The sequence below is a fragment of the Lissotriton vulgaris genome, chromosome 3_1 (genome assembly GCF_964263255.1).
Source record: "Lissotriton vulgaris chromosome 3_1, aLisVul1.2, whole genome shotgun sequence".
NCBI lineage: Eukaryota > Metazoa > Chordata > Amphibia > Caudata > Salamandridae > Lissotriton > Lissotriton vulgaris.
The window spans coordinates 326,735,433-326,763,255 of record NC_141689.1 but is presented as its reverse complement, the minus strand read 5'-3'; the positions used below and the strand labels follow the sequence as shown (position 1 = coordinate 326,763,255).

The 27,823-nt window shown below is 47.0% G+C and overlaps 1 protein-coding gene across 1 annotated transcript in view; it reads right to left on the bottom strand.

Annotated features, from left to right (window-relative positions):
- Positions 1 to 27,823, bottom strand: part of SPEF2 (sperm flagellar and cilia associated 2) — a 1,087,451-nt gene that overhangs the window by 602,816 nt on the left and 456,812 nt on the right. The window contains exons 18-19 of the mRNA XM_086960525.1: positions 10,790 to 10,870; positions 3,087 to 3,226 (exon numbers count right to left, since the gene is read on the bottom strand). Coding sequence (XP_086816651.1) covers positions 3,087 to 3,226; positions 10,790 to 10,870 — 221 coding nt within the window. The remainder of the gene's footprint in view (positions 1 to 3,086; positions 3,227 to 10,789; positions 10,871 to 27,823) is intronic.

Sequence of the window (27,823 nt, the reverse complement as noted above, 5' to 3'; positions counted from 1 at the left end):
GTTAGTGCTGCAAAGAGCCAATCGTGGGCAACTGGTCGCGCCAGACTGTGTCAAAGTTAAGGTTAATGGGCAACTGCGATGTAGTGCTGGTTGGATACGAGGCCCCGATAAGTCCCAGTCCAAGAACTACTCTCAGATTTGAAAACTTTTCAAGAGAAAAGGTTGATGCCAAAGAGTCTTCAGCTGGATCTACACCTACAAGCTTAATCTGAGTTAGGGTTTGACTATGGTGCGTTACTGAAGAGCGAAGTACCAGTACGATCATCGATGAAACTGGTAAAGCTCAGAGCGGGCAGGCTTTGACTTGTTGTTGCTCTTGTTCAAGTCCTGTCTGTTTGGACTTAGAAACTTTTCTGGAAGTCAGATCTCCTTCAGTGGGTGCAACCTAGTAAGTGGGATCCAACCAGTAATTTAGCATCAACAGCTTCAACTGAATGGCAGTCCCGGTCTCCCAGTTCTTCTTCAGAAGAGAAGTTGTCAAAAAGTTTCTAAGTCTCAGCTTTTGTAGTTTGGGTAGGAGGAGCATACTATAACACCAGCCAAGGGTTCCAGAACCTCAGGAAAAGCATTTGGGGTCAGGCCTCACTCCAGCTGAAGCCACTAATAGGGTCCAGGGCAGGTCAAGTTGAAACTGGTTAGCAGGCATTTGAGGAAAGGGGGCTTCTTGCAGCATTTGTATCCCTGTAGCTTCAAAGGTCAGTCAACTGACCCTTGGAGTCCACTTCCAGGTCCTGGGAACAAGTGAGAGCAGGTCCAGCTCTTAGGGTTCTCGTCAGAGGTCACAACAACAGGTGCAGTCCTTCTTCTTTCCATCCACGCCCAACAGTGTTCTGAGCAGGGTCTGCAGGGGTGCCACATTTATGTCTCGCACTAGCCTGTAGGTGGGGGTGACTACTGGGCCTTCCCTGACTAACAAAGAAAAAGTTCCCAGTGGTAACCCTAACCACTTTTACAGATGCTCCTGTGTGCCCTACTGCTAACAATCCCACAGTGCCTCTCCCTAACTAAAACCAAGACAGCAGAATCTTCCCTCGTGCAGAACGTCTGTGCTCATCTTAGAGGCATGCCTAGGGAAATAAGCAAACCTGGGTGACAGTAAACACGGGCAGAAAGGCACTTTTGGCTCAGGCAAGAAAAATTACAAATTTCTAAAAGTGTCATTTTCAAAATAGTGATATAAATGTCAATTAGGAGTAATTTTGACATGTTTGAGGGATCAGAGCCCATGCAAAAAAACTAGGTTTACCATACAAAAAGAGGCATGTTCTTACACATAAAAACATAGATCAAAGAACGAATTAGTAAAATCTATTCCCTTTGGACCTCGGGTATAATCAAGCAATACGTTAAAGAACTGTCTGACAAAAGTTGTACATTCAGTCCACCCTTCGAAGGAATTTATTTTAGTTTGTATTAAAACATGAACATGTTTAGAATGACCCTCAAATAAGAAATTAAATGATTCCAAATTGAAGCAGTTGTCAGTACCTATAATTTCACTCCAAGTCTGAAGTATTGCCATTTTGTAGGTGAAAGTTTCAGATCCTTTAAAGCTTGTAAGGCTCCTTGAAGTCTTGCAAATTGGAAGTAACTAGACCGGTATTTCAATAACAAGCTGTGTAATAACTTCCAAACTAAAAAGGAGATCTCTAAATTTGATCTGAGAAGCAGTAGTCAACCAACAGAGTTCTTTCCATTGGCTGGGAATATGGCCACATTTTAAAAGACCATAAATAACTCTTGTCACTTTATCAGGGACATTGGAGAGTGAAGATCAATAGGAAAACAATAGAACACCACAGAAAAAAACTACTGCAAACTTCTAAGTTAGATGTCTAAAACATAATTCCCAATAGAAAGGTTATAAAGATGCATGCGTACTGCTTGGTCAAAAACACTCCCACGTTATGTACCCACAGACACAGATATTTTTGGGACTTCCATTTTCTGGCAGGTCAAACCCATGAAATGGAGTAGGTTGGGACTCAAGTTGAAGGATATCGATTTTAACAATGTTAAGACATAGGTGATGTCATCACATTCAGGATTTTACATCAGATAAACAGGCAGAAATATTGTGTCTGTCGGGACAGTTGTCTGGAAGAAAAGAATCTCAATATCAAAAGCGAAAAATTGGCATTGGAGAAAACCAACTAATGATCACTCATTCAACCTTCAATTGCATTGTAACCAGTTGCATAGGTCTTTAAAGAATGTTATCAATAATTCAAAAAGGCTCAGAGAAACTTTGATCCTCATGATTGTTTCTAAAACTACCAGTTGGAGTTATAGCACAACTGTATGTGTGAAACTTAGCAAAGGGTTCTATTGCATCTAGATGCAACATGTAATAGCCTCCTTTGCGCTTCCCCTGGATTTGCAACAGGGCTGTGTATGGGGCTGGCCATTTTAAGATCCACTGTAATGGGACAACCACAGTTACTCTTTCCCTGTAAAAGAAGGCTGCAATTTGTAACTCATATCATTGGTTTAAGTTTAAGGTTGCCTACTGAACTGGGAGAGACAGGATATCAATCAATCAATCAGTGACACTTGTAAAGCGCGCTACATACCCGTAGGGTCTCAAGGCGCTTGGGGGGGGGGGGGTGCCGCTACTGAAGACATTCTGTGGCACGTGCACAATACACAAACACTGGAGAAATGTAGCAGGCAGTACAAGCTGTGGACTTACTGATCTAACGTGGTGGCTGCTGAAAATGAAAATATTATCTCATTATAGAAGAAAGAGCAAGTGATGCAGGTTTAATCTTGAACTTGGAATTAACTTCTATACCTCAATGTGTATCCTTAACACCATCATCTTTTGGGTCTAGGTAGGGAAGCCTATTATACGTTTGGTGAAGCAGTATTCCTGGGTCGGATACCGATCTGCCCAACTATGCTTGGACGTGTTTTTCATTTTTTAATGGTGTACAATGAATGCATATTTCTCATCCACAATCAGGAAAGTTCTATCAGAGAAGCACTGACAATCAAGGAAAAACATCCTCTTTAACACAAACCAGAGGTTAAAACAAGACAGAGGGAAGATACAATAAAGTACTACTTATTCTTCAGTGAATTACCTTTGGAAGTGGTTCATCCACGTATACCCATTCATCTGATCCTGGTTGGATTGGTGGAGGTCCCGGCGGTTCAGGAGGAGGAGGTGGCTCGTCAGGGGTAGAAGGTTTTGATTTCTTGCCAGGTGATCTACCTCGGGAATCTTAGACATGCATGCACAAAAAAAATCAAAATCACGAATATCTGCATTCAAAGTAATTTCAAACAACATATGGTAATTTATTATAATGCAATACCTTCAGTCTTAGATGTTATGGTAATTTTGTTTGCAGGGTGCCACATGACTACCTTTCTGAATGGGAACGTGTCCCCTTACCAAAAATCACAGTAACCTCAAGATGTGTCTTTGACGGTATACCAGCATTTAGTATCCTCTCATTCGTGTATTCCTTATGGGGCAAAATAACAAGTTATATGCTAATTAAATCACTTTAGGCCAGATGTACGATTATACTAGTCTCAAAAAGCAGTCCCAATGGGCGGCCAGTATTGAATTTTTCAAACCAACCTTTGTACTTATATTTCGATATGTAAATTCTGAATAAGAGTATATAGCAGTCTGGCCTACCTTAATAATATTAATGAGGTTCGTTGTAAATTGTGACTCAATACGATTGGACAAATCATACAAATGATGACCTGCATGAGTCAGCAGACTACCATGTCTATGATTTAAAAAAAGTGTTTTTTAAAAGCAGCTCATTTCGGTTAAAGAAAAATGGGCAGCTTTAAAAAAAAGTTTGTAAGGTTGAATCAGGGTTTGCAGTGGTGGCTTTGACCATTGCCTACTCCCCCGAAACCTTTTAAAAAATCCACAAAGAAATAAAGGAGTCAGTAACTTTACAATGGTTTGCAACCAGAATTAAATTTGCAAACCATAGACACAGTGGATATCAAGTCAGCATTTGCAAGGAATGGGCACAGCATACCCTTCCCGAATACAGCTAAATATTTACAGTCCCTTAAAATGGGGTTGACACCAAAGAAAAAACATTTTTGGGGTTGCAAACACCAATTCTCAGTTTCTTGTGACTGTAAAAAGTTTTGTACATCGGCCCTTTGTCCCTTTAACAGGCATTATTACCAAGTCTACAATATATCATACATTTTAAAACAAGCATGCTAGTTTTAGAGGCAACCAGGAGTGTGCCTTGGCATATAATATCAGCCCTCTCTCAATTAGGTCTGCTTCTGTACTATAACTGACCTCCAACCTATATCTGATATGTTTGTATGTAATTAAGACCATAACTGTAGTACTTTTTCCAATATCAACATCGGAGTGTTGTGAAATACTTTTAAGATTGTGGTGAGCTAAAACATTTTTAAGATGCCCGTGCATCTGTGCATCTGAACCATCAGACACATGCACATTAGGTAAATGCCATTGCCATCATCTCAGTATGGTCCATGCAACTGCAGCGCTGGCCTGCAGGGAATCAGCTCGAGAAACCACATTGACATTAGTTATAGAGATATTGATAACTGACCACATTGATGGGAGCGTGACCACAGCAACGACCAAGATGGCCACCTGCCTGTGAAGCTTTGGTGGGTGTGGCCTCAAACTGCATGAATCGCCGCCATCATCGCATCTGACACCATCCTTATCATGTAGGCGTCATTGTAGGGATGTGGAATGCCGGCTTCCCCATTGCTGGGACCCTGCCGCCCCTTTTTCTAAGGGGCTGGTTTATGCGGACCTGCTCATATCTGTAGGCACTATGGCAACAGGGACCATGGGTGAGCCTAACTTCCCCTCTCCTGCTATGCATCGGGAGGGCAGACCTAAGTGCAGTTGGTGGCTACCAGCCCTGTGCCTCGCCTCAACGCCTGCTTACTGTGACGGCTCCTGCTCTTTGCTGCCTGCTCTTCGGTGCAGCCTTCCAGGTCTTGGGTCTGCTGGTTGCCTGGACCAGTTGCCAGTGGGTGCACTACCTTGCTGGAGTCGTGGCGACCCCCTGAGATTTCACACTTCTGACCCAGAAACTTCACCTTCTACACGAGGCGGCCTTCCAACATGCCCTGTACGTGTTGCAGTCTACACTTGTGGCCTACAGTGAGCAACTCATCAATTCCTCTGCGGAGCCTCACAACACCACTTCTTTTCTCTTGTTAGAGGCAGGGCCTCTCTCCCTTTATCAAGTTCAACACTTGCACTATGCTAGCTAGCACATTCATCTGCTAAATCACGTGGGCCCCTGGACAAGGTTGGAGGACCATGTTGTGGCTCTTACAACCATTTGAAGTCTGGCGCTGAGTGGGGGTCTGCTGCATGGAAGCCAATCTACCTCCAGGACTGAGTGGGCTGTCCCTGTGGGCGCGGACTTGTTACCATAACACTGAATCACTAACATCACTATCCTTGCACTGCACTGTCATTATATGTGTGTGGCAGACTGCAGCCTCTTGTGTTCCAAGGTTTCCTGTAACACACGGCTGAGCCATCATTCTGTGATTGTCCTTAGCCTCCACCTGCTGACATTTGAAATATCCCTGCTACCCCCACTTACCCCACCTCAATAAGTGTGATTGGGGCTTTGCGGCTGGTGTGGATAGTCGTGCAGTCCTATTAGTTGTTCCTTGGCTATAGAGATACCATCTCCGTTACACCACTTACCAGTCTATCTACTATCTACTCTATTCGACCCTCAAGATGGGGCGGTGACCCCAAACAGCAGAAACTGCTCTTTGAGCAGTCCAAGCTGACAAGACACCAGGGCTTTCAGTCTCACAAAGATGACCCCTGGGTAGAGAAGCAGGATCCAACACTACTGTTGGTACAGCCGCATTCATGGCAGAACTCAGGGCTGGATTCTGCTCCATAGATGCCCATTTCAAAGCACTCACTAGGTGCATTCCTCGAAAGGGTGAGTGTCTGGACCATCAAAATACCAGGATTGATGGCACCAAAGAGAGCATCTCTGAATTAGAGGATGATGCATTTTGAGAAACTGGAATTGGATCTAATGATAGTAGTCATCAAAAACGAGGACTTGAAGGCGAGTTCTCCTGGGAACAATATTCGCATATCTTACCACAAATATGGGGTGCCCAGATACATTCATTGAACAATTTTTCACAGATCTTTTTAGATCACAGAAACTTCTCATCTACTTTCACAGTGGAGCATGCTCATTGCTCGACCCACTTCCACCAGTATGAAACCTCCTGCAGCTGATCATAGCACGCCTCCTAAATTACAGAGACTGAGACACTGCACTCCACCAGGCCCATGAGGACGGCCCGCTACAATACTATGGTTCCTCCATTTCACTCTCTTCAGATTTCACCATAACTGTCCAGGAGGCCCGCTGACAGTTCACTGATGCCAAAAACTTGCTCCGCAAGTTGGGCCTCAATGATGCCATGCTCTACCCGGCACAACTCTGTGTTAAAGTTAATGGGAAGCCCTGTTTTTTCGACACTGCAGCAAAGGTAACTGAATTCTGCAAACAACTAGCTGCAAACTCATCCTCCTGTAGGCAGAACACCCGGGAGTGCTCTGGCTCACTGGATGCTGCAGCGCAGTTCCCCCGCAACCAGACACTAGTCATAACACGTGGCCATCCTCTTGTACTACTCTAGGGCAATGTCACATTATTGTTTATATTGACTCACTATGGTCTATCCTATGTAGTTGATTCTTCTTTACCACTTCAGGTGGACCACTCCAAGACAAGGTGTTGCCTTCCCCCAGTGCTATATACTGGCTTGTTCTTTATGGGATTGGTTAGGTTTGTGTTTCTTTTTTCTGGGATTAGCTGGATTGTTTTATCATCTGGTGTGGGTGGGTGGGTTGTGGGTGAAATGGATTTTGCAGGTTTAAGTTTTGTATGTTATCCATTGCTCACTGGGTACACAATGAGCTACTCAACAGGATGGCATAGCTTCTTTTACGTCACCATTCCAAATGACACCTCATGATGGCTGGGAGAGGGTGATAGACATCATCTTCCTCACTTAGAAAAGTCATGGTATTAACAATCCACGCAAGGGGATGCAGGTTCTCTCATACTTATCCCAGCATGGCACAAAAATAGCCGTATTCCAGGAAACCTGTCTCCCGTCCATAGACTCCCAGACATAGACGACTACTTGGGCTACCCATTGTTAGTTTTCTTGTTATAGTTCCTATTCCACAGGAGTTTATATCCTCATACATATGTGTTCCCTAATCCTTGTGTGATAGCCATGCAGACCCATATGTTCATTATCTCTTATTATCAGGCATCCTAGATGACAAAAATTCACAAGTGATTAACATATATGCCCCACATGTTGGAGCTCCTGAGCTCTTCCTTGACATATGCACACACATGGGGAGGGTAGAAGCAGACCTAAACATAACGGACGGAGACTTCAAATTGGTAAAAAAAAAAAAACTAGACTACACAAGCACTCAACCAAGTGGTAAACCCCATGCTCAGGGAGCCCTTCGACATATTCTTGATGCATATGCCCACCATGATGTCTGGCACACATGGCACCCCTCCATCTCGGACTACACGTTCTATTCCACTCTACATGACATATGGACACAACTATCTGCCAATGTCTTGCATTGAACCACAAAGGAGAAACTTCTGCCATATACTTCATCAGATCGTTGTCTAGTCCCCCTGAGGCTACACATTCCCTACAGTGGTGGACTAGAGTGCTCCTCGAGATTCCCTAGTGAGGCCCTGCATGATCAGGTCTTTCGCACTGAACTACATGACTCTATAGTTGCGTATTTTACCTTACATTCTGGCACCATATCAACTCAAGCCTCTCTGGGAAGCCTTCAAGGACTACGTCTGAGGCTTATGCATGACTAAGCATGTGGGTGTCCTGCACAATATAAGCTCCCAACAATCCCGGATCGAGTCCCAGCTGCGCGATATCAATCTAGCTGCATCCCAGCTGGATGGCACCCCTCACTGCATAGGCACTCACTCCTACTGACTGAATTTTGCGATCTGGTTGACAGAGCAATAGCATATTTGGGGAAACATGCAGTTGCCAGTTGCTATGGTGATGGGGAACGTCCTGGCCAAATGATGGCACAACTGCTTCATCCCAACCACTTTAGTGGCTATGTCACCAACTTACACTTAAACGCCAGGAATATTATATCCAATAATGAGGGTATTCTGATCGAATTTCGGTGATTCTATGAACTATAATACACATACCACACATCTGATAGTGTACAAGCGATTTCACCTTATCTCGCAGAAATTGCCAGGGTGTGGCTCATGGGCAGCCAACGTCACTTCCTCAGCGAACCTGTAACATGTGAAGAACTCATACAGGCAATAGATACCATGGACAAAACCAAGGCCCTGACATATATGGCCTACCAGGAGCATTTTACAAAGCTTAAAAACAACAACTGGGCTGCATCTCCTCACCATGCACACAGAGACCCTAGACATGGGGTCATTAGCACCTACCTTGTGGGAAACGATGCTCACACTTCTTTTGAAACCGGGTAAAGGTCCACACTTCTGTACCTCCTACCGCCCACTTTCCCTTCTCAATATGGACAACAAGATTTCAGAAAAAAGTACTCGCCACCAGACTGCCCCTGCTGATGGAACAAATTATCTCCTCGTGTAGTCCGATTTTGTTCCTCACAGATCAACCTCTCCAATCGTTCAGACTATATTTGCTGTGCGGAATAGGCTCTCTCCCACTACCCCTGAGGTGGTTGCCTTATTAGATGCTGAGAAACCATTTGACTCTCTAGAGTGACTCTTCCTGATAGCAACACTGACAAAACTGGGCCTCCATATATTTACGCAAAGTAACACGATTATTCCCACAGGTCGGGGCCATCGGAAAACACTGCAACATATTTTTCATAGTGAAAGTGCACACTAATTCTAAACCCAGGATTAAAGCGTAATAAAAGTGATTAGTATTAAAAAGTAATGTTTTTCTATTGCTTATTCCGAACGTCATGTGTGTGCTCTTGGGCACTCATTTATAGCTATCTTGAAGGTATTTTTCACACTAACCATTCCAAGATTGCCACCTGTGCTTACATATGTGTTTGCATCTATGTGCATGCAGTCTAAGATTGTTTTTTTTGTAAACTGTACAGCAAAAATAATTTCAAGATGGCTGTTGATCTGTTCATACACATAGACATGCATGTGCACGCATGGCTGGCCACCTTGGGATGATTTGAGAGAAATAATAATAAAGTATGCACACACTGACATACATACCAACACAAACGAGTGGCCCGGTAGATTTGTGCAAGAGTTGCTGGGCTCTTACAATTTAAATGAAAAAAGGCAGAGTAAAAAAAAACAACATTGCCCCACAAGCTGCTTAGATTTCTCTTTGAGAGAATGAAAACATTGTTCATAGAGAGAAAGCCACCATTCCCATAGAAGGGAGGAAACTCTTTGCCCCCTGCAGTATGCTGTGGTGGGAGGAAGCAAGGTGTGACTCATAACTTAACTGTCCTCTGGATCACAATTTTTGACTAAAGTGTCTATAACAAACAAAAGTCTGACGAGACAACTAATGCTGACTTCAGAGGCCAGACCTAAAAGAAGAAAATGTAAACCAGATTTACATCTTCTATGATTCCACTTCTTGTGATAACATCAGGCCCAAATGTCACATTAGTTACATTGCATGAATTTAAATATCAGTGCACTCTTGTTGTTATTCCATTTTTTTGCCCATTCCCTGTTTTAATTGTGTGCTGGAGGGGGGGGGGTCGCTCTCTGATCCAAGGCGCCAAATGGCATATCCTAGAAGCACTGGCCATGGACCATCTAAACAAATCACAATGTTTCCATGTGTTGTTCTCCGTGGGAACCTAGCGAGCACTGTAAAGCACTGGGAACTTATTATGCACTTCATTATAAGTGTGATGGAGAATGTTATCAATTGATAAAACGCTATAGGAGCAGAGAACAAATGGAACCATTGTGATTTATTTCGGTTATAAGCTTGAATGAATTGATATAGGAGGGTCATAGAAAGAAATCCATCATAGAAAGAAACCCAAATGGGACATTTGAAGAGTGCTAAAAGGGGAAAGACTGTCCTGGTCTAGGATTAGTGCTTCTAGGACATTAGTTACATTGTCATCAGAGTAATGCAATGTTCTTTCCTGTGATGGGTGATGTCACTTTTTGGTGCACTGAAAACAATCCAATCATGAGCAATTGTTGCCAAGTAGATGAAACCAATATGTGTAGGTGTAAGGTTGAGAGATAGCATGTTTCCTAAGATCATCAAAATTATAAATAGATTCACAATGGTTTAGTAGTTCTCCACTGAAAGCAGGTCTACAAAAACTCCCATCAGGAAGGAAGACAATAGCTATCCTGGACGCATCAAGGGACTGCTCTTCATTCATTAAGAGACCCATTTGCTAGCTTAGTGATTAGAAAATTAGATTGCATCACCACTACATGGTATACTGAATCAACAGCAAAAAGGCATAAATGGATTAGAGGGATCCTCCTGTTATGACTGAAAAAAAGGATATACAATAAAGTGGATGGGAGGAGAAGGGGAGGTCTTCAAAACCTTGTGACAATATTATGAGGGCCTTGATGCAAAAATATGGCATGTAATAATCATCTGGCTCTATACAGGCTGTAGTTATAGAAACATATATCAGTTTAAATAACTGAAGAATATGAATACATACTACCTAGAATAAATACCAATTACAAAAAATGTATGTTACCTGACTTTCCAGACTTCGTTCTTGAGGGAGAATCACCTTTCTTTGATTTTTTATCTTTTGAGACTGCTCGTGGTTTAGATTCTTATTCATAAAAAGTAAAAATAAAAGATTAAGATATATAATACATCTAGAAGATTTCAAATTGCATAGTACACTCCCTATGTGCATTAAACAATTGTGATTTCAATAAAATATACGAGGTATAGTCAGTTAAAAGTTTTCAAAACATAGTCCTCACAAAGCTTCTGGTATTAACCAATCAAAGTGATATGGGCACCAAAAACACTCACAGATGCCACGATCTAGGCTCTGATCTACCATAAACTGTTCAGACAGTAAAGGATCAGAGTCAGTGCAGGTGGTGCAGAAAAACATTTTTCACTGTTTTAGGAGGTTCAAAACAAAAATCTGTTTGGCAGCAGAACTATGATTTTAAGAGCGGGAGTTTAGTTAACACACATCCATTCCCCAAAGCTGCTTCTGACATTTGTTAAGCCTCGCTGCACAGTGTGCCACACAATGAAACTTCTTGACTTCCTTTCTCACATAGAAATGATTGCATCACCACTTTCCATTAATTGAGATGACGGACATATAAAAGGTACATCTAGGATAGGCTCTGTCATAATCCCTTGCAAAGGGCCACACAGGACATGCATGGGCTCCTGGGCGTAATCGTGGTGGTTGAGGCTTTTTACTCCTGATGTCCCTGGGATGACTTACTATGGATCCCGCACAAGTCGGCCAAGTACCCCTTCAATACTTTACTCTCATTGATAACTGCTGTTGAGCAGTTAAGGCTACTTCTGGGGAGGGGGGGGGGCAAGGTGTAGATATGGGTCAGTGAATGTGCCTCATAACTCAAAGTGCAAACAGTAAGAACAATAAATCAATGTCCAGCCAAATACTTGCTTATATAGGAAAATGCAGCAATGTATTTCTAAGTCCACACAGGCAAAAAAAGTGTTACATTCAAATGCAACAACACAATCCCCCTTGTGGTTGGGGCACTGGTAGTTGTAAGGCGAATCTCTGTCCCACCCTCCTTCGTGTACCGTGTTCAGAGTTATTCCAAATTTACTAGTGGCTGCATCATGGAATCCAAACTTTTAGGCCCTACTAAAGAGTTCTCCCTTTTGACTGTTTTGGAACTTAGTCAAAAGAGTCGAATAGCGTCAGCACCGTTTGTAGTGAAATCCCCGGGACTTCAACTGACCCAGTTCATGTCTTAAATGCTCTTGCAGAACAGAAGAGTTCAGTGATGCAGCGAGCACCTTCAAACGTGCACTTGTGAATCTTGCTCAGTTCTGAGCGGTAAGGCTGCTTGCAGCCCATGCGTCAAAACTCAGTGGCTCAGTCTGTCTATCCTGAATGCTGCTGCCAGAGATCTCCCAGATGTCAGAGCAGCTCTCTGCTTGCAAAGATGCAGTAAGTTGTCTTTGTTCAATGGTGGTGGGGGTTTACAGAATTCTTTCTTCAGCTCCCAACTGGAGCCAGCGAGGATGCAATGCTGTCCGCAGCATCTCCAGCAGTCCTTAGTGAAGAGTCAGGGGCAGTTCCCTCCAAGTGTGGGTCTAACTCATGGAACAGAGCCTCAGTTTCTCCTTCGGGTGGCAGCCTGAAACTGTTGGCAGTGTTGGTATCGGTAGCGCCTGCTGAGAAACGCAGTCGCCCCGGCTTGTGTTGATACAGGCACAGGTTCTTCCAGCATCAGTGCCCTTGCCCAGAAGATCACAAGTCTTGGCCCTCCTTCAAATGGTAATTTACAGGTAACACCCTCTGGCATATGGGGTCACTAAAGCATGGCAGTAAGGGTGTAGCAAGACCAGTACAATGCTCAACACACGGCTAAGTCTATGGTGGCTCTCTCTTGGCATATGGGGGTCGCCAAAAACAATCTTGGACAAGGGCGACAGCTTGATTGGTGCTGAGTCAAATCTTCACATCTCGCACAGGGAGTCCTTACAGTAGGTGCTCTCCACTCGACCTTGCTCCTTTCAATGCCCTCCTCTTACTCAGAGGGCGCACTGGTCTTGGCATGCAGGCAGGTGCCGGTGCTCCAGGCTCCAGGATAGGTTGTCTTGGTTTCCTTGAGTGATGTCCACTTACCAAGCAGGAAGACTAGCAGCCTTGGCTCCCAGTCATGGTCACAGGGAGCAGTCTTGCAGAGCTTCTCCTTCTCACACAGCCCCATTGACAAATCTTTGGGGACTCAACCTCCCTTTCTTATAGTCCTTCACCAGACACCAGAAGTGATTTAAGAGTCTGGTTCTTTGAAGTTTTATGTTGGGGTTCTGCTTCTTTTGAAGAGGTTACTTCTCCTTTTCATCATACTTCATCAACGAGGTCTGCTACAGTGGGCGACTCTGAAGCGGATTGCCCGCAACACATTTCATTGGATTGAACAGAGTTCACCCCTGTATGTCAGCCACAGTGATATGTGCACCAACAGGTTAATCCCAGACCTTCAGTATTAGTCTTTATGATTCTCTTATCAGCCCCATCTCTCTCTTTTGGGTTGCGTCCAAGTTCCTTTCTTGTGATTTCGCAATGAATCACAGCGCAGTCTTTTGAACAGTGAAGAGAGTCTCTCGTTTTACCATCCAGTGTGTCCCCACCCAGCTCAGAGGAATGCCACAATACACCAATCTTCCTGGGGGAATAATCTCCTTCTAATGCTTTTACTGGGCAAGCCTGGACTTCCCAAAATGAAACTCCGGGTCCTCCATACAATGTACCACTACAGGTGCACTCACTCAGTGTACATTCATAGCACACTTTCTGTTCCGCACTAATACATTTTTAGGTCTCGCGACCTATCGATGCGCGCAAGCGCATCGAGCGGATCGAGAATTCATGTCGGCAAAACACAAGTCAAACCAAGGGCTTTCAGCCCCGCGGTTTTCTTGCAGTTCACGTGTATCACGTGAGCAAACATGCACGCGCATCGCATGCAAGCCCAGCCTCTCGCATTCCCAGGCTCCCCCGCCCCCATCCGGCATCAGGCACTCCTCCCACACCTCACGGACATCTGTTCATTTCTCCTCCCCCTCCCCAGCCAGCTTCCCCCAGGCCCCTGCCGCTTCACACCCTCATTGCCGCTCGGCCCCCTCCCATGCCCGCCGTGTCGGATTTCTCCTCCCCCCTCCCCTTCTCTGCCTTGTATTTATTTGCAACAGACCTACTCGTGTTGATTTTTCGTGTTCTTTGCCACAGCTGGCCCGTCAGAACATGTTGTAATAAGGTACTTGTATAAAGGGTATTGAGACATGGTAGTGTGATGAATGTAAAACTTGAATACATCTCCTTTCTACGTGTTATACAGTCTTGCAGATTTTTTTTAATGAGATCTGACATCCGGCAGTGACAGGCGGTGTGGGTGGATGTGTTGGGCTCGACATTAAATGTACAGTCACTGACTCCGTTATCAGGCTTTTAGGACTAGCTTCAAATAGCCGCATAGAGATGTAAGGTACATCCATCAACATTTCACAAGAATTCCCCCAGTGTTATGTGGCTGAAGCCTGTAATGAAATCCAAGGCCTGCCTTGAACGGTAGGCAGTCTGCAGTCCATCCCTTTGTATGGCTAATACATTGTCAGGTATTTTCGAGGCGGTACACGCTACAGCTTGGATAAAGCTGTATTCGTCAAATTGGTCACGCATATTCATGAATCTCTGTCTAACACCAGGCGGCTACATTTTTTTTGTTTGATCAGCAGTCTGTATTCATTCTGCCGTCAGACGCACACCTCCCCTGCTTTTCCTGTCTTTGTGTCAGTAAAAGCCAAAAGCAGAGAAGGCAACACTCTCCCTCAATGCTTGCTTGCAACATAGTGATAAGAGGTTGATGTGTATGTATGTTGCTTACCCAGAAGTTACAATATGAATTTCCCATGCCCCGAAAATATCACCACCCCCTTTTGTAAATCGTTTTTGGCCACTATAGGTGTGGCAGGGTATACTCAGACATGAGTCCCTTTCTCACTGCTCCATCAGGATTCAAGCAAGCCGGGCCGAAGAAGGCTGAAATGCCAGAAACCGGTCCCCGGTAGCTTGTCTCCTTTCTGGTGAAGAATTGGCTTGGTAGTTTAGTCTGCCCTGTTCCCATGATGCACTGGGCCAGGGACAGACTGATTTGCATATAGCCAGGTTCTGAGCTGGGATGGGGCAGTGAGATAAATAACGGTGATGGATCAAGCCCTGATCTTTGGACTGGGTAAGAGTGGTCTGTTGAACTCAGACACTCTGTTCATCACCACCCCCTTTTGTAAACCGAAAATATCTAAAACGGTTTCTTGCTTGTTAGAATCGGTCAGATCATCTGTATGCCAGATTGGTGAACGAAACAGTTCTGTTTTTTTAATGTTTAGATAAAAGTCAGCCAGCTGTTCTGCAATGAGATGAAATCTGTGCATTAAACAGATTAATGGAAATACACTTCTTGCTGCAACCTAAATGTTGCTACTAAATATGTTTGTGGAATATGCACATTGTATAATTGCTATTCTTAAATTATACATGCATCTGACACTGCTGGGTACTTCGTCATTTCTTATTATTTTAACAAGAATGCTAAAGTACTAAAACAGTACTTTAGACATGCTTTTATAGGTGGTGTGCTCTCAATCTTGTTTGAATGCGTGTTGCATGCATATTCCATTGCTCAGCAGGCACTTAAGAGCAGCTGTCAAGCTTCAGTTTTAAATCTGAAACGTGCTGCGTTCTGGCTGTGACCCCATCGTGCTGTTTAACAATATAATCTATTTCTCATTCCATTACGTGTAAAATGTGCTCATGTGGGGCAAGGGGCGAAGGCGGGGCAAGAGGAGGTAACATTCGTGTGTACTCCAGCTTGCATTTGGGTACTATGATGATCTTGTAATCTCTAGTGACCCACACACCCTGTTGACAAGGCAAAATACAGCACTTGGGGGGCGTGGGGGAGTTGCCAGAAGGACAAATCACGGCCCCCTCCACTCCTTCCCAACTCTGGTTGCAACGCTGAGAGATGGTCTTTATAGATCGGACCTCAACAATGGTGCTTTGGGATTTGAGCTTTATTCCATCTGTTTAATAAGTAGTTAAAAAATGATAAATGCCACTAAACATCAGTTTGACTGTGTGCAAAGTAACTTTTAAAATAAACTTTTACCCAGTCTGTAGGGTGGTCACATCTGTCATTTGTTTCTAAAGTGGCTTAACATTCTTCTTGCATTCACCTTTTAACACACAAATGAATTTGTCAGAACATCCGTCATTGGGATTGCAGTTTAACATCTGTAATGACTGCAGTATGTATGTGTGTGTGTGTGTGTGTGTGCGCTTTGCTATAGGTGTCACATTTGCGAATGTTATAACTATTGGCATTGTAAATGGCAAAGCTATTAATTAAGCTATTTTCAAAACCAACACATGAATAAAAAAAAATTTCATTTACAAGACCAATAGCTCAAACTTTCCTAATGCGAGACCTATTGGCAACGCCAGTGCTTGTTTTTATTTTACCCTAACATGTACAGATACATTTGTCACTCACACTCAGGGACTGATTTGGAGAGGAATACTCTGCCAGAAACGTGACGGATATCCCATCAGCTGTATTACGATCCCATTCTTTCCTATGGAGATCATAATGCAGCAAACAGGATATCCGTCACGTTTGGGCTGTAGTATTCCATCCGCCAAGATTTAAATCAGGCCCTCAGTCTGTGCTCACTGTTCAGCACTGACCCTAATCTGTCTTTAACCAGGGCATGTTATTTTAAAACACACACACTGCCAGCATACAAATTCACTATGTGCGCTGCACAACATCATGTATTGTATCTTGCATAGCAGCACATGCTTTATCCAGACAAGCACTGCACAGATCTACATCTCTCATGTATTGTATCCCTCTCTGCATACATACTCCTCGTAAATCTACTAACCACACATGCAAGGCACAGTACTGCTCCATCCTTGAACTGTACCCTTACCAGGCTCACATGCAAGTAACGCAGAGTTATTTCTCCTGTGCTAAGCAGCACTCCACATCTACCTGATTTAGCCCAAGGGTGAGTTAAGCACACAGCAGCAGAACTGTTAAAAAGGTGAGTGGGCCTGTAGGCCTCACTCCAGTGACACAGGGTAAAAAGGTCCTGTTCATTACTACTGACCACTACACAGTATGCTGCCATCACCGCACTTGTGCTGCTTAATTACTGGTGAAGGCGATAACCTTCCATAAGCAGACCGGGATCCCGAGCAGCCACTCGGACAGAGCTTTGGCATGCACCTGGAAAACTGGGGTGCGGATGATCTTGGGCAGTGACGGGCCGAATTTGACATTAACTGCAGGATGAAAAATGAATTGGCGCCGCCATACAAAGCTAAACAGTACAGGAGACCCTGTGGCCTCACAAATAAGGGAGGATTGCAAATAGGAATCCCTCACACGCTTCCCACAACCGTGAGGATAACACATGAGTACAAATGCAGTAAGATAACTGGGCGGGGAGTGTAAAAGTAGGCCTTACTCCAGTGACACAGGGCAAAAAGGTCCTGTTTATTACTACTGAACACCACACAGTATGCTGCCATCACTGAGCTTGTGCTGCTTAATTCCTGGTGAAGGCGATAATCTACCACCACTATAGGGGGTAGTGCTTTAGGCACCCATCCCAATCCAAAAAGACCACAATTTGTGGGACAGACCTATGTCATGGCCTGCATGCATGATCCGTCTTCACCTATAACAAAAAATCTGTTTTGTGATTTAGACAGTACGAGGGCGCTAGAGAGCCCGAAGCAAGATGGCCACACATTAGTGCTGCTCGGGCCACAATCTGCTTAAAAATCCTGCATTAGAGCTGCCATTGCAAGAGAAATGGCACAGGGACAGTGCAGATATGTCCCAAAGAAAGGTTTGATGGCTTGCAAGAGGCGAAATAGGCCAGCAACCCCTTGCTGTGGACGAACACGGGACACAGACAAACAGAGAGGACGATTGAGGCTGCTACACATGAATTCCTGACCTGATGCAAAGTCCGGACCAGGCAACAGACTGGTGAGTTGCCTCGAAGAACCAGTTTGAACCAGCGACAGCAAGGCAGTGAAGTGCCTGTAGCGGGCATGTGGGGCACGGGTTGGAAGCTGCACGGGAGCATCGCGGAGTGAATGCACAAGCAGACCGTGATCCTGAGCAGCCGCTCGGAAAGAGCTTTGTGCACACACCTGGAAAACTAGGCCGCGAATGATCACAGGCAGTGAAGGCTCGAATTTGACCTGAACTGCAGGGGAAGAATGAATTGGCGCCGCCGTACAAAGCTAAACAGTACAGGAGGAGTGCCCGTGGCTTCACAAACAAGGGAGGATTGCAAATAGGAATCCCTCACTGCGCGTCCCAAAACCGTGAGGATAGCACATGAGTAACTACAAACGCAGTAAGATAACTGGGCGGGGAGAATAAGAGAGCAGCAACACAGGCAGTGGAAGACAAAAAAATAAGCCCTGTGCACATAGCACTGCTACTTTGCGAGATGCAAGCAAACCACTAATTAAGTGGCGGGACATTACTTTAAGGGGGCGGCTGACCTTAACATCACTACTGGAAAGATGAAAAGGGGCTGCCATGGGAAAGATGGGAAAGCAGCAGTCCAAACTCACTTTTGAGTCCAGGTGCCTTACCAAATTCCAACCTCACGTGGCATCGCATACTGAGCAAGATACGTAGGCAGGGGGAGGCACAACTCTGGAGAGCACTTCATTGGCAATGCAACACAGCTTACGGTCCATTGATAGCCAGATAGATACCCTCAATCTTAAAATGGACCTTATGGCTGTGAAGCTGGATAAGCAAGGGGCCCGAATTACGGAAGCAGAACAACGGATCTCCGCGGCAGAAGACACCTTGGGCACATTGTGCACATTATGCTCACAAATAGAGAAGCAACTACCAGTAATTCAAGCTAAGAATTAAGACCCAGAAGCCAGTTCTAGATGAAATAATCACTGCATTACGGGAGTTCCAGTGTCCACGAACACAGGCATAATGGAGCTGTATGTGGAAGCCAAGGTAAAAGATATGCTCGGGCAGAGCACCTCACATCACTTCTCATTGTGGATCGTGCCCACAGATGTGGTCCCCTAAACCAATTCTGGGAGCTCCTCCAAGGCCCATTGTTGCTAGACTGTTAAACTATCAAGATCGGGACACAGCGCTCAGGTTGGCAAGCGAGATGGGTGTCACGAGGTATCAGGAGAACAGAATTGCCCCATACCCGGATTTTATGGGAATATATCCGTTAGTTTGCGTGTGATACATCGCATGCCATTACAACGGCATTGTTACAATGACTGTGTTGTACATTGCATACTATTACATCACAAGTCGTTGCTGTAGGGGGTGCTCTGGACTTAGGAATAGTATAATTTACTAGTCCTACTCCCGTATGTGCAACAGCAGGGAAGGTGTTGGATTGTAAATCGAAAACCTTCTGCCCCTACAGAAAGTCGTTGTAACTAATTTTGATGTAATCATATGCGATGTATGCAAATCATATGCGATGTAACAACGTGGTTATTGTAACAACCGCATTGTAATGGCATGCAATGTATTGGATGCAAACTAAGCAATGTCTCCCATTTTACAGCAGCTGTGCAACAAGCAAGGCGGGAATTGCATCAGGTCAAATAAAAAAATGCACACTTTGAACATCCAGTATGCCATGCTATATCCAGCTCGCCTCAGGATCCAGAACAGAGGCAAAACAAAGGTCACCCAAAGAAGCAATGACATCCGTCAGGAAACAAGAGAAAACAAGGATATGTCACACCCACCAGACTATGATGCGGACAATGTAGATTGAGACTGCCACATGGTGGACGCACCGACGGAAGAAGTACTGTGTAGTAAGCAGTGGGGAGCGGGTGGGGAAGGACAAGCGATACTAAATCCACATGCCAGGCACATCGCTGATCTGTTATGACAGACCAGGTGGTGCTACTTGAGAGTTGATAGCTATACAAACTACTTTGTGAAAGTATAATGTCTCTTGATTAACCCTGGGCAAAGCACTGTGCTACACTTGTGTAGTTTGTAAAGTTTCCTCTACTTTGTACTACGCGAACTGCACGTAGCACAGTGCAAACACGTGTAGTGTAGCGCAGCCTAGTGCAGTGGTAATTTTTTGCTTGCTCGCGGTCCTCAACATCAAGTTGGCGACCGCGAGCAAGCAAAAAGACATTCCGGCAAGACTTTTCCCTCGTTCGCGATCCGCAACATCAAGTTGCCAATCGCGAGCGTGGAAAATAAACCTCCGGCGAGATTCTCAACGCGTGGTCCAGGGTGAAGATAGCATCCTTCTACTCCCCATACTCGAGAGGAGTAATGATCCTCATAAAACAGAACATACCCTTTGAGCTCACACACTCTGAGATAGTTTAGCAGGGACAGTATATATTGAACAGGGCAAAATGTGTGGTACAACGATCACCATTGTCAATGAATATGGACCTAATATTGATGATTCTGAGTTCTTTGCAACTTGTACCATACCAAGTTACATAGATTAACGCCTTCTACAATGATATGGGTTGGGGACCTTAACACCCTGTTGGAACAGCATGAAGATCTTTTGTCCACAGCGGAGGGTGGGTACAAATGGGTCCACTGGTAGAGCACGAACATTGTTTGTTCACAAAGAAGGGTACGCCCAAACGGGCGGTTAAGGTAATAGAGGGAGGAATGAGCGACATGAACCTTATTGATATTTGGAGGCTGCAGCACCCTGGGGTTAGAGAGGGCCCATATCACTCATATATACACAAATCGTGGTGACGAATGGACTATTGGTTAATTACAAAGGACTTAACTACATGGATAGGTACAGTTAAACAATTGCCAAAGACACTGATCAAGCCCCGGTCCTCTTAACCATGACAATCTCAACACACACACCTGCGCAATTCAAGTGGCATTTGCAATCAACTTCGCTGTTAGATCAGGTTTTCAGGGAAGGGGTGTGATCAGCAATTGTAGAATATTTTGATCAAAATATTGGCTCAGTACAGAATATGGCCACCCTATGGGAAGCATTCAAAGTTACGCTTCCCGGGACATGTATGGGTCTCCAAGCCGGAGCTTTCAGGTCCATACGAGGGTGGCTCAAACAGCTCAAACTGGATCTGGAAGCTACATTGGCAGAGATGAGGGAGAAAATCTCAGAGTACAATGAAACAGCAGAACAAGAGATGAAACACATGCCGCGACAATGGCGGGCCAGAATGTACGGGGAGGGGTTTAGGCCTGGACCAGCGTTAACCAATAGAATTGCAGAGCCGTGGGCAAGATCACATATAGTGGAGGCAGTATCTGAAGAAGGCACTGTGTGTCATGACAAGCTGGGCATTTTTAATACATTTGCAGAATACTATGAGCATATGTGTGCAGCTTGGGGATCAACAGAGGAGCCAGACATTGTGGCTTATTTTGAGGATATCACACTGGTAAGGCTCACACAGGGACAGCTTTAATTTTTAGCACAGCCACTCATGGTGGAGGAAGTAAAGGAGGCCATTGCCACCCTGCCTAATGGGAAAGTTACTGGGAATGATGGACTGCCCGGTAAATTCTATAAATAATATGTGGTATTACTAGCCCGCACTTACACCCTATGTATTTGGACGCATATCATCATTGCTGTCTGCTGATACTCTCCGTGAGGCCCTCATCGTCACTTTATTGAAACTCGACAAACCATTGGACAGGTGCGATATGTACAGAGCGCTGTTACATATTATTACTGATTCTAACAGTCTGGCGAAGGCCATAGCCACACGACTTCATCTGCTATTGCCGCAATGGTTCTGCCGGGCCAATTGGGGTTCATGCGGTATGGTCCACCTCACACAATTTGCGCACTCTGTTTGTGGTTTTGCATCAACTGGAGCCCATGCACCCTGCAGTGGTGGTGTTATTAGACGCTGCCAAAGCTTTTAATTCAATTCAAACCGGTTGCCTAGGTGTGTGTCAATGGACATACATGGGGAACTTTCACAATACATGGCGGCATGCGACAGGGATGCCCATTGTCGCCACTGCTGTTTGCTGTGGCACTGGAGCCTCTTGCATTTGTGCTGCTACAGTGACATGCGGATACGGCGCTGTGGTTTTGTCAGCGACTGTTGGCAGTGTCACTGCATGCTGATGATATGGTGCTGTTTGTTAAGGACCCCAGGGAACACTTGGAGCGTCTTAGACAGGAATATGTGGCTTTTGAATGGTACTCAGGGTTGGGCATTAATTGGTCCAAATTGGTCATCCTTCCTTTAACTACAGGCACAGTATCCCATGAATTGGGATACCCACTGGATGGTGCGAGGACCCTGTCAAATGAATAAGTTACTTACATTCGGTAATGATATTTCTGTAAGAAACAGTAGTTTGTGATAGATTTCTTACCTTAGAATATCCCCAGGCGTCAGACTGGATCCGCAAAGTTTTGCGTAGTTGTACCCCTGCGGTCGGTAGGCAGCGTCTGCGGGTCCGCGTCCGTCGCCAGTGTCGTGGGTGCCGGGATGACGTGGTCTGAGTACTTAGACGTCGCCCTTGGGCGCTGACATCAGTTCTTATGCATAGCTTTCCGTGTCAGGAACGCAGAGCCATGCCAGAGACCGACACTGGTGCCATAAAACTAGGGCCCTCAAGGGAAATACCTTAACCCTAGATATCGGTCCGCAGAATGGGGAGGATGGGTGGGGCGGTGACGAATCTAACACTAACTACTGTTTCTTACAGATCTATCGTTAACAAAGGTAAGTAACTTGTGTATCTGAAAGAAACAGGTTAGTATTATATTCCTCACCTTAGAAAAGATACCTCAGCAATACCAACCCTGGTGGTGGGTCTGTGGACCAATATCACACCAGAAAGTCCTGGAGAACGGAACAGCCGAAAAAGGCATCTCTCCGGACTTGGCTGTCCAAGCAGTAGTGTCTAGTAAACGTGTGCAGCGAGGCCAACATAGCTGTTTGACAGATATCCTGCAGGGGACTCCCCGACCCAGGGCAGTAGTAGCTGCCGTTGCCCGAGTGGAATGGGCCCGCAGCCCAACAGGGGGCTCCTTTTTAACCAAGGAGTAACAGACCTTGATGCACAATACGACCCACCGAAAGATGGTCTGTTTGTGCACCGCCCATCCCTTCTTCGCGCCCACGTAACCAACAAAGAGCTGCTCATCCACCTGGAACTGGCGTGTGCGATCAAGGTAGAAGGAGAGCGCACGTTTTGGGTCCAGACGGTGGAGCCTCTCTTCCTCTCTCGAGGAATGCGGAGGCGGAAAGAAAGTGGGCAAGGTGATGGACTGCCCGATGTGAAAGGCCGTAGCCACCTTGGGCAGGAAAGAAGGACGTGTTCTTAAAACAACCTTGTCCAGATGGACAGAAAGGAAAGGAGGCTTAGAAGACAGAGCCTGGAGCTCACTCGCTCTCCTGGCAGAGGTGATGGCAACCAGGAATGTAGTCTTGAGAGCCAGAGGATGAAGAGGGCAATTGTGAAGTGGCTCAAAAGGAGCGCACATCAGATAGGTTTGAGCAAGGTTCAAGTCCCCCTGAGGCATCACAAAAGGAACAGGAGGAAACATGTGCGTGATGCCCTTCAAGAATCTATGCACAACAGGGGACTTGAAATGAGAAGGCTGATCAGGAAGCCTCAAGAAGGCAGAAATGGCAGAGTGGTAGCCCTTAAGAGTGCCCAGAGCAGAACCCTGCTGGGCAAGAGAAAGAAGGAAGAGGAGAACCTCTGAAAGGGGGCAGAGAGAGGATCCACAGCCTTTGCTGTGCACCATGCCACAAATTTGTTCCACCTGCAGGCGTATACCGATTCTGTGGAGGGAATCACATCACAGACTTCAGGAGGCAATTCAAATGGCCTCAACTGCCGCTGCTCAATCTCCATGCATGGAGGTGGAGGCTAGACAGGTTCGGGTGGAGGACCGTCCCCTGCTGCTGCGACAGAAGGTCCTCCTGAAGAGGCAGCCAAATTGGGGGATCGACTGACATGCTGAGTAGCTCGGGATACTAGTATCTCTGTGCCCAGTATGGAGCCACAAGGATGACTTGGGCCTGGACTTGCCTGATCTTCTTCAGCAATCTGGGCAGAAGTGGTATAGGCGGAAAGGCGTACAACAGACCGCAGCTCCACTCGCGATGAAGAGCGTCGCCGAGCGAGTGGTGCCTTGGAAATTCTAACACGCAGAACTGATGACATTGCGCGTTCTCTTCGGTGGTGAATAGATCTAACCATGGCTCTCCCCACTGCTGAAAGAGACCTTGCGCCACGTCCGAGTTCAGATGCCATTCGTGATCCATCATGCACCGGCGGCTGAGTTTGTCCGCCCTGGTGTTCAGGGAACCTGCCAGGTGTTGAACCACCAGGGTGACGCTCTGGTGTTCCAGCCATGTCCAGAAGCGCAGAGCCTCCTAACAAAGGGTCCACGACCCCACCCCGCCCTGTTTGTTGCAGTACAACATGGCGGTGGTGTTGTCCGTGAACACCTGCACTATGCTTCCCCAGACAGAGGGAAGGAATGCTTTCAGTGCAAGCCGGATCGCCCGCAGCTCCAGAAAGTTTATGAAGAGCCAGGACTCCGCCGGAGACCAGAGGCATCTGATCTCCCTCTCTCCCATGTGGCCTCCCCATACCAGGAGGGACGCATCTGTCATTACTACGTGCTCCGGTTGGGGAAGGGAGAGAGATCTGCCATTGACCCAATCGCAGTTCGTGAGCCACCACTGAAACTGTTTCGCAGTGCCCTCCGTGATACGGACGCAGTCAAACAGGTTGCCCTGATGCCGTGCCCACTGAAACTTCAGGTCCTACTGCAGAGCCTGCATCCGCTACCTGGCGTGATGCACCAAGAGGATGCAGGAGGCTATCAGCCTCAGGAGCCTCAGGAGCCGCAGCGTCAACCTGACCGAGACTCGGGATAAAGGCTGAAAGACCGGAATCAGAGCCTGAATATCCTGAACCAGCTGTTCGGGGGGATAAACCCGAAACTGTGCTGAGTCCAGAACCGCTCCAATGAAAAGGAGCCTCTGCGAGGGGCACAGGTGTGACTTCGGCATGTTGATGGAGAACCCCAGCGAGTGCAGGAGGTCGGCCCTAGCCAAGAGGGCCATAACTTCCTCCTGCAGAAGTTGCAAGTGATCCCCCGACATTCGATGGTACTGCGGTGGCATGGCTGGAGGGGTTCACCTCGAAAGGGAGGGAGTAGCCACTTCGGACGATTGCAGAACCCACCTGTTCGATGTGATGGATCGCCCGTGTAGGAGGTGATGGCAAACCCTGCTCCCCACTGGCGTCGAATGGGCCTGAAAACTCGGACTAGGAGGATTTTGAGGCAGATGCTGCAGGGGCGGGATTGGACTGACCTTGCCGGTGTCCCCCGGCACCGCCACAGTGGTTACCACATCCGCGACCGCGTTGAGGTTGGTGCTGTGGCCTGTGGCTAGCTGGACGTGTGGGGGTTCCCCTTCCTTGGCCATGAAAGGGGGAAGTCTGCTGCCGTTGGCCGAGGCCCAAGGACTTGGCCATAGCCCTGGTGTCCTTGAAACACTCCAGCGCGTAGTCCGCCTTGTCGTAAAAGAGGCGACGGCCATCAAAGGGCATGTCCATAAGAGAGGCTTGGACATCGCCTGAAAAGTTGGCGTACCTCAGCCAGGTGTGGCGGCTAACCGCCACCGTCGTTGCAATCGCCCTGCCTAGCGAGTCCGTTGTATCCAGTCCACACCGAATAAAATATAGTGTTGCATCCGTTCCCTCCGCAAGGGCTTGGGTAAGCTTTACCTGGACCTCCGCCGGGCACTGCAGCAGCACTTCCGCAACTGTATCCCACAAAGAGTGGGAGTAACGGCCCAAAAGGCAGGCGGTGTTGACAAACCGCAACCCCAAACTCAGTGAGGAGAACAGCTTCTTACCAAACTGGTCGTACCTTTTGGATTCCCGATCCGGAGGGGGCGGTCGGGAATGCAGTCTGGGAAGTTGAGGCCAGGCTCTCAGGGGTGGGGTGAACAGACAGGAAACTGGGGTTGCCCGGAACCGGGCAGTTTTGTCGGGCACGTTCCGATCTACAGGGAGGCCTGTAGAGGGCTTGAACTAGGTCCCAACAGAACATCAGTGAGGGCTTTGTTGAACCAGAGGAGCTAGCCTGCCGTTTGAGCACCTCAGTGAGGAGGTTAGTTCTCACGTCCGCGACTGGGAGCTCAAGAGCCAAGGCTTTGGCTGCCTAGTCAACATCACGCTGTAAGCAGCACCCTCCTCCGTGGCCACAGTAGGAGGGGAGACAAAACCAGTGTCGGGCGACGTGTCCAGACCACTGGCCTCCCCCAGTATGTCTGCCCAGTCCTGGTTCAACTGGCACTGCAGTGCCAGAGGGTCCTCAGACCCCTCCCAATCCCCCTCGTCATCCATCTCCTGAAGGTCAGGAAGAAATGATGGAGCCGGGTCGTCAGTGAAGGGCTCACCGATTGGCGTCCAAAACGGCACCAGGTCGATGCAGGTTCCGGACCGGGGTGGGGATCGGGGATGATGCCGCCCGAGGACGGCTCCACGGGCGACACCCTTGGTGACGACGTTGGCGGAGGGGTCGTAAGGTCGACCGGCATCATCACGGATCCAGGCCTGGATCCTGAGGAACCCTGCGGCGTCTGGACCGAAGTCATCAACAGCACTGGTGCCGAAGCACCCGGCGGTGCCGGGGCCAAAGCCGCCGGCCCGCTTGGGCTCCCAGACGGGTCCGCGGGGCCCGAAGGCACCTCGGCGGGACCCGACAGAGGGAAGCTCGACCTCATGGCCATGAGGCGGATGCTGATCAGCTCCGGCGTCGCGTTCAGCTCAGAGACCGGCGGGTGTGGAGCTGGACTCGACACTTACGGCTCCGGCGGAGCCGCGTGGGCGGTGTCGGCCGAACCTGCGGCAGCGGCGCGTGAGCGTCGGTAGGGAGTCAGTAGAGCGATGTCGCTTCTTTGACTTCTTGTGCCTCGACTTACCTGAGGACTTGGAGCCCGACGAGTAGTGTCGACTTGCCAAGCTGTGATGACTGTGGCCCTGCGACTGGTCCCTCGACCTCCTCCTGGACTGGGACCTCGAGCGGCGTGGGCCCGACTGCAGGAACTCGAGGCACTTATGGGACCGCTTCTGCCTAGCCTTCAACGTCAAGACCCGGCAGTCGGGGCACGACTTGTCATCGTCGTCGGTCCCGAGGCAATAAACGCACCAACGGTGGGGGGCGGTAACCGACATCAGTCGAGAATCGACTCGAGAAGGTCCAAAATAGATCAAAAAAGTTACTCAAAAAGTGACTAGGAGTATTGCTCTTCCCGGATCTGCGCTTGCTGGCGCGGAAAAAAGAAGTACTGACGTCAGCGCGCGAGGGCGGTGTTTAAGTACTCCGACGACGTCATCCCGGTGACCACGACGCCGATGAGGGACACGGAGCCGCAGACGACGCCTACCGACGCGCAGGGGTACTGCTAGGCAAAACTTTCCGGATCCAGTCTGACACCTGGGGATATTTTAAGGTAAGAAATCAAACACTAACCTGTTTCTTTCAACTATCTGGGTATATGGATTCACAAAGACACCTATGTGGTTCTACAATCAATTTACGGCAATCTCGTGCCTTGAAGAATAAGTGACGAGGTGGATAAGACTCCCGCCATCTTTGGCTAATAGAATAGCATTGATGAAAATGATAGTGCTGCCAACATTTTTATACATATTTACTAATATCCCCATATGCTTAACACAACACTATGCTCACTTTTAATTAAAGTGGCGCGGGCGGGGAAACAACCAAGACTCAAATGGGAGATATTAATGCTCCCATATGACCAGGGGGGATTAACAGCCCTAGACCTACAATTGTATTATTTATGTGCACAGGAACACTTCACCTACTACTGGCACCATGCCCTGAACTATACCCCACATGTAGCTGTAGAAGGGGATGCGTCCACTCTGTCCCTCTCAAAGCCATGTTATCCAATAGA